Here is a 7,833-nt window from a genome sequence, read left to right as displayed (position 1 = left end):
TTTCTTCAGGCCCAAAGGAAACACTAACCAGAGCAAAATTTACAGAAGCAACTTATAGGCTGGTACAACACCGGGTCTCAAATTATAACCCACATGATAACATGTTTAATGTGACACCTGGCGCTGCAGTTGTCCATAAATTTTTCTGCAAGTTTCAAACCAGTCGATGTTACCTTTAGCCTTGTCCAAAAACAGCCATAACATGTACATTACAAAGGGTGCACAAGGGGTCCCATTTTCAGGATGCAACTGCCAAAGGCAGCACTGTAGTATATGCCCAGCCATAGCTAAGCCACAGCTGCCTTTGCCACAGCATTTGCTACTGTGCAAGTTGCTGCATGACCTAAAGACAAGAGATATCTGGATGTGCGTACCAAGAGCTCTGAATCTTTCACATTCCTGCTTGGTAATTGTGAAAGTTGCATACAAGTGAGCTTATAAAAGATGGGAAGGATAAGCTGAGAGGTTTCTGGGAGTGCAGTAACGAATTTGTCTCAGTAGCAAGTCAGGCAGCGGTCTCAGACCATAGCAGATGACAGCGTGGACACAGTCTTTATGTTGCAAAATTTGTCTACAGCTCTGCCTCAGGCACCTGCATCTGACGTGGAGTGGAGTTCAAGTCGCATACCTAGTACTGGCTATGTTGTTTGGTACCTCCTGTAGAAAAATAGGTGAAGAACTTGCCTGTGAAATATACCGCAGCAGATTCCGACATCATGGCAGCTTGGAATGTTAGTCGACTCCGCCAAAGGATTCTGATCCTTCAATGGCCTGTATCAATTTCTCCCGGAGATCTTGGTAGCTCTCATACATCGGCAGGTCTAAACGGTTGAAGCTAAGCCAGGGAAGGGGGCAAAAGAAAAGGCAAATTGGGATTTCTGTAGTCTCACAATTGATCAGAATATGCTGCATCAAGCACAAAAAGCAACATGCAAGCTTTACTCTTCATAAGAGAAAAATAATTATCTATCTCCAAATTCTGCTATACTTGACAAAAAAAACAACTGCGAAGGAGTAAAAAATGTTCCCTCAGTCCATAAAAGTGTCTATTGTCAAGCTTGCTGTGACAAATGCACACTCAAGAGGAAATAAAAATAACGGGAACAACAATGCCTCAAACCATGCTTCATAACAAATAACACAGGTAGCACTGTATCAGTGCCAAGCAGTGACAACTACTTCCCTCTCACTAATGTCATCCTTTCTCTTTGACTGAACCAACAATTCTTTAGGAATCATGAGGAATCAGAACAAACTCCTTTAGGAATCAGAACGAACTCCTTGGTGAAAACCCCCATAAACTTTTGATGCCTACAGAATATTTCTTGGCCCAGCTTGAACAGATTGAATGCGAATAAGTGCACAAAAAGCGGCTCTCACCAAGTGTGAGACCGAGGCAGGTTGCTGGGTGAGCCCCATCGTTCCAGTGTGAACGGCTGCGGCCCATTGCTGCCGTGCAGCTCGGCAAAGCCATTCATTGGGACCCTCGAGGTGCCCGTCACAAACTGGAGTAGGCGTGACCGCATCTCGTTGTTGAATGACAGCACCAGCCTCCAGAACCACTGGACCACCACATGGTTGGCATGATAGCCACCCTTGTAGACAGTGTGGCGCCGCCAGTCACGCACATCAATCTGGCCGATGCCACACATAAGCAACTCAAGCTCGTGCTCATCGAAGACACGCAGCAAAGCCAGGGGAACCAGTTCGTTCAGGCCTTCGAGGAAGGCATTCATCTGGGGCCGCACGCGTGACGCAAATCGCCACTGGATCACCAGGTCAACATAGCGTGCCTTGTTCTCTTGCGTGACGGGTAGGTCAGCGCCACCAGACACAAGCTCACGCTGCTGCATCTGCCCAAACAGGTCCTCGTCTACTGAGAACCGGAGGTCCAGCTCGGCGGGGTCATTGTCCATGATCCAGCGCAACGAGTTGTAGTATTCCGTGTCCTGCGTGGCAATTTTCTGTCATGTTCAGCTATGCATGCGCATACATTTGAAACATGTTGTAATGAAACTGCATGACATGGTTTTAACAAGAGTGGAAAAGTGAAAGTAAAATTTTCTTGCACCAATGATGAATCCACATTCAAGCAATGTATATCGTCACTGTTTAAAGGGACACAAGAAAGAAGTAGTATTAGGTTAAGCTCTATTAGTAAATTTTACTTTCACAATAGAAAAATAGCTACTGTTACTGCAAAAAGAGGTTAGTCAGAAGAGATGCAAACACAGGCACCACCCAAACTTTTTGCACCAGCTTGCCATGACGCCGTGGATACTGACAGCACCTACTTGAGTCTAGTTAATGTTTCATAAGAGTGATTACAGTGCATTCTAAATGAACAAAAGGCTAAACCTAGCAAGTGTTGAGAGCTTTTTCTGTGCCAAGACTGAACTGCCGCTGAGGTACTGGCACCAAATTGAATAAAGGAATGGTTGGCTATCATTTCACCCCACCCCCACACCCTCCCGCCACAGCTTGCACCAATAATGAACACTTTGCCACCAAATGCATAGAAATAGGACTCCTGAAAGAATACTTTGTCATATTTTACCTGCCATAACTGATTCAGAGCGAGTGAATTTTGTTCTACAGTCGACTTTTGTTAATTTGACCCTTATAAGACCGACCAAAGTCATCAAATTATCAGGCAGGTTAAATTGAACAAGATGCAGAAAAAAACGCAGAACACACGGCTGATTTTGCAGTTTTTGCAGCCCCAGAACCAAACGTGCACCCAATTTCTGTGTCCAAAATAGAAAAATAATGTATAAGTGACATTAAAGCTCCTAAACAAAGTAGAAACCTAACGCGCACCAGTGTTTTTAGCAAAAAGAATGGGTGAGGGTCCAATATGTGTTGCACAATTATACAAATCCAGAAGAAGAGAGACATTAAAGAATTGAAAAATTATAGGCCCATTACCTTGCTTTCAGTATCGTATAAAGTATTCACCAAGATAATTTCCAATAGAGTAAGGGCAACGCATGACCTCAGTCAAGCAAGAGAGCAGGCTGGCTTCAGAAAGGGATATTCTACAATGAATCACATCCATGTCATCAATATAGTAAATGAGAAATTTGCAGAGTACAATCAACCTCTCTATATGGCTTTCCTAGATTATGAAAAGGCATTTGATTCAGTAGAGATATCAGCAGTTATAGAGGCACTACGTAATCAAGGAGTGTAGGAGGCATATGTGAATATCTTAGAAAATATCTAAAGATTCCACAGCTACCTTTGGTTCTCTACAAGAAAAGTAGGAAGTTACCTATCATGAAAGGGTTCAGGCAAGGAGACACAATCTCTACAATGCTATTCACTGCATGCTTGGAAGACTTATTCAAGCTATTAAAGTGGGAAGGCTTAGGAGTGAAGATCAACAGTGAATATCTCAGCAACCTTCGGTTTGCAGATGACACTGTCCTCTTTAGCAACAGTGGTTACGAATTGCCACAAATGATTGAGGACCTTAACAGAGAGAGTATAAAAGTGGGGTTGAAGATTAATACGCAGAAGACAAAAACAATGTTCAATAGCATGGCAAGGGAACAAGAGTTCAGGATCGCCAGTCAGCCTCTAGAGTTTGTATAGGAATGTGTTTATCTAGGTCAATTATTCACAGGGAACCCTGATCATGAGAAGGAAATATACAGAAGAATAAAAATGAGTTGGAGTACATATGGCAGGCATTGCCAGATCCTGTCTGGTAGCTTACCACTATTATTGAAAAGGAATGTGTATAATCACTGCATTCTACCTGTGCTACCATATGGAGCAGAAACTTCGAGCTTGACTTTAGAAGCTCGAGAACAAGTTAAGGACTGCGCAAAGAGCGAAGGAACAAAAAAGTTTAGGCGTAATATTAAGAAACGGGAAGAGAGTGGTGTGGATAGGAGAACAAACGGGGATAGTGGCTATTCTAATTGACATTAACAGAAAAAAATGGAGCTGGGTAGGCCATGTAACGCATAGGGTGGATTACTGGTGGACCATTAAAGTTAATGGGTGCCAAGAAAAAAGAAGCGCAGTCAATGACAACAGAAAACTAGGGGGGGGGGGGGGGGGGGGGGGGGGGGGAGGGGGGTTGATGAAATTAGGAAATTTACAGGCACAAGTTGGAATTAGTTGGCGCAGGTCAGGGATAATTGGAGATTGCAGGGAGAGGCTTTCATCCTGCAGTGGACCTAAAAATAGGCTGATGATAAATAGTGACCGGTTTCCTAACATCAGTTTCACCGCAACACATCTGTGTTATGCGGTAAAGCATACAAATGCTTAAAGGCGGTTTTGATAAATAGCACTAGCAGGCAATTTTCGGCACAACCTTCTTTTAAAAAAAAAGAGAAGGCACATGCTGTAATCTTGTAAAAACCGTAATCAGACATTGTGAGCTACAGTTATTGCTTGAAAGTCTTCCCAAGGCAGGCCGAAAATAGGTGTTTTTGACAGGAGATGACACGTGTTCAAGCATTCACTGTCCCCTAAGCTTTGCAGAGACAAACGCTGCCACTAAAGGGGTCGCTATTTGTGCTATCAGTTCAAATTATCCACCAAGGCCAATTTTACAATCAAAATAACGAAAGTTTGAGCCCATATAAATGCATGGGAGGCAGTCAGGACCTTCAGCCGGGATCAAATTAAACAAAAAATCAAATTTAACAGTCAAAGTAACGGAAGTCTGCTGTATTACAGTATACTACATAAAACGATGTGCAAAACAGTTTTTCTCTTTAGTGTGCTGTTAAGTGACACTTTGACAATATTTTCAATAAAATTGTGGTATACACGTTATAAGCAAGCCATCATTACTCTTGCCGAGTGAATACATGAAGCTCACTATAACCAAGTCACATCTAACGCAAGAATACTTTCGTTATACTAATGCTTGCCATAAACATGAACTTGCTACACACAGTGACACTATTACTGGTGAGAAACATCTTTCATATACTTCACTATATCCGATAATTCGTTATATCCGTGTTCATTATATCAATGTCCGACTGGAGCCGATGACACTAATTAAATGCTGCACATGCTCAAGTAAACAGCATAAGCCCACGCTCCCTATTGTCTTCGAGAGCCAAGTGAAAACACACACACAGACATGAGCATGCATAGCAAAGTACAAGAAGTCACTCACCACAGACTCCATGTCCTTGATAGTGATCGGCTTCCCCAGCATCATTTTGTAGAAAGGTCGAATGAAGAATGCTGAAAGGTATGACAAGATTCTTTAGGGCATTAACCTTGACCCATGCTATTTTTGTCTGTTATCCTCAGTAGCAAAACTTACCATCAAGCAATTTCCCATGATAAACAGCCATACCAGCCACTCTTCCAATAAACTTGAAGTAAGAGAGGTGGTCTTCATTACACATTCCTGAGCAAGGATTGATCTGAAGTGTGTAGTTATCCCTGAAATGCAACAATTATCAATGTTGATAAGCATTAAAAGCTTGGTTTCACAGCAGGCTTGCTTTTTTGCAAGCAAGTTTTGAGTGTGTATAGGATCTCACAAAGCAACAAAGGATAGGCACAGAATGCATATAGTAAGGTGTAAGGCAAGAAGTAACAATTATTAAAGAAAAATACAGTTCAGTTTTTTCATCTTAAGACACTTGTCTCAATGACCAAACACCAAAAATATGGCCAAAAACACTCACGCTGCCGAATACTCGAACAGGCCGTAATATGGGTTGAACATCTCACGAGATAGCAGATAGAAGAACTCCCGTGAGGCACCACCGTAGTCCAGAACCTCCTCACCATCAAACTCAACCCAAAGCTTGGATCTCAGGCGATCCACACATGTAACATTGCTTAGGATACGATATGAGTCTTCCAGAATCCGAGCTCGTGATACCTTCAGCTCAAATTTGTTCGGAATGTTTCCCTGCAAGGGACAAAGTTCTTATTTAGTGAAAGATATCAAAGCCTTCCGAGGCAACAATGATAACAAGGGAACAAACAGAACCAAGAAATACGCCAAAGGATGCACAGTAAACAACCCACTTGCATGAAGTTTAAAGGGCAGCCATCTATTCTTAAATCAAACAGGAGGTCGTCTGTTTTATGCTCACTTAGCTCCAAGAGAATGTAGTACCGTATTTACTCACATAATGGATGCACTCGCATAATGAATGCAGCCACCACTTTTCCAATCAAAAAGTATGCTTTTTTTCTTCTGTTTCTCATCTAATGATCACACCCTGAACTTGCTGCCGTGAAGTAGGAGACACATGGTACAATTCGGCATCTGATATAGCGTCCGGTGGGTGCGACTGTGTCTGACGCCGCGTCGGATGCCGAATTGTGCCGTCTCCTACTTTTACTGTGATAGCAATTATATGGATGCTCCAGGCGTATTTTTGCTGTCGTTGTCATCGCCGTTGTCGCTGTCGTAATCGCCCTGCGTCGCATCGTATAGGTGTGACCGAAAGTGCGCGAGGGAAGCTGACGAGCGAAGCTCAATCTTGCGCGCCCTCTTTCATCGCGCAAAAGGCCTTAGGGGGTGGGGGTGGGGAGCGACATTTACTCTGGCGGCAACTGCGTATTGCGCAACAGCACTCGAGGGGCGCCGACAATCGCAGCTCAATCACCCGTTTACAAGGAGGGGGAAAAGTGGGAAGGAAACATGCCGTCTTCCGTCGCATGCATGGCACCGGGAGTAAGGGACGGAAGTGGGCAGGGGAGGTTTAATCCGGCAGCAACTGCGCATTGTGCAGCCGTGGCACGCCTTGTCTTCAAGATGATCCGCGTTGGGGGCTGAGTCGATGGTGGCCCATACCTTTGTGCGTGTTGTGTTCTCGCCGCTCAGTTTGCATTGAAGCGAATGTTTGCAAGTTTATGCGGCCAATAAAATTACAGTAAAAGCTCGTTAATTCGAACTTCAGTAATTCGAATTTCGGGATAATTCGAACCGTACTACTTGGTCCGGCCTAGCTCCATAGAAGTCCGTGTATAAAAAAGCCCGTTAATTCGAACGTGAGTTGGTTCTGCCACGGTTAATTCGAACTATGCGCCGCCGCGCCTGGGCGGCGTGCCGCCTGGCACATGGCCAGAGCAGGCCTTGTCGCGAGGCTGCAGCAGCCGAGTTGCCTCCAAAATGGGGAGAGAAGGAAAAAGCGGGTAAAACCGGTGCCAGCACCCGGCGCAGAAGCTGGAGGGCAAGGGGTGACAGCTGTGGCAACAGCTACGCCCTCTCTCTACCTCCGAGAACTGCGGTTTCCGGTTTTGAGCCGCCGATCTCAGAGGCCTAAGAATCTTGTCGTATAGCTGCAGTTGTTAACCGATGGATGGCGCAACCAGCACAAAAAAAAAAAAACAGAGAATCCAGTACATCGCAGCGCCGCTAGCGCTCGAGAATTGAACGAATAGGAGGAGCCTTCGTCAACGTCTTTGTCCTGAACTCGCGGTGGTCTCGGCCGCTTTCGGCAGCCTCGAGTTTTCTGGTTTTCGGCGCGCTTACGACCTTTGTTGTGCGGATCGCTTGAAAAGTTAGGCCTCGGTGGTGTGCTTCGCCGTGCTGACGTGCGGTTTCAGAATGGCGTGCGCCCGCGTCACTAGCGTCACCGCTCCCGTGTCGGACGTTCTGAAAGACGTTTCCTTTGCCGACTACGTAGACGTGGATGCGAGCGCAGTTGTCTGTGGTGTGACCACAGACGAGGACATCATTTCCCAAGTTAAAAACATAGAGCCTGTCGCTGCCAGTGACGACGACGAGGAAGACGACGAGGCACCGGTGCGGCCCTCCGCTGCGGAAGTCATGGCCGGACTTAATGCCGCCCGCCTGTTCTTCAGTTTTGAAGAAAGCGAAGAGGAAGC

The 7,833-nt window shown here is 45.1% G+C and overlaps 1 protein-coding gene across 5 annotated transcripts in view; it reads right to left on the bottom strand.

Annotated features, from left to right (window-relative positions):
- Nedd4 (E3 ubiquitin-protein ligase Nedd4) overlaps positions 1-7,833 on the bottom strand; it is a 46,803-nt gene that overhangs the window by 4,104 nt on the left and 34,866 nt on the right. For all 5 annotated transcript variants that reach the window (XM_075680486.1, XM_075680487.1, XM_075680489.1 and 2 more), the window contains exons 16-20: positions 5,673-5,902; positions 5,303-5,424; positions 5,150-5,220; positions 1,381-1,949; positions 685-835 (exon numbers count right to left, since the gene is read on the bottom strand). In XM_075680486.1, the coding sequence (XP_075536601.1) occupies positions 733-835; positions 1,381-1,949; positions 5,150-5,220; positions 5,303-5,424; positions 5,673-5,902 (1,095 nt within the window). In that variant the 3' untranslated portion in view covers positions 685-732. The remainder of the gene's footprint in view (positions 1-684; positions 836-1,380; positions 1,950-5,149; positions 5,221-5,302; positions 5,425-5,672; positions 5,903-7,833) is intronic.

Source organism: Dermacentor variabilis, chromosome 2, assembly GCF_050947875.1.
Source record: "Dermacentor variabilis isolate Ectoservices chromosome 2, ASM5094787v1, whole genome shotgun sequence".
NCBI lineage: Eukaryota > Metazoa > Arthropoda > Arachnida > Ixodida > Ixodidae > Dermacentor > Dermacentor variabilis.
The sequence above is the reverse complement of the archived record's forward strand: the minus strand, read 5'-3'. Positions and strand labels throughout refer to the sequence as shown.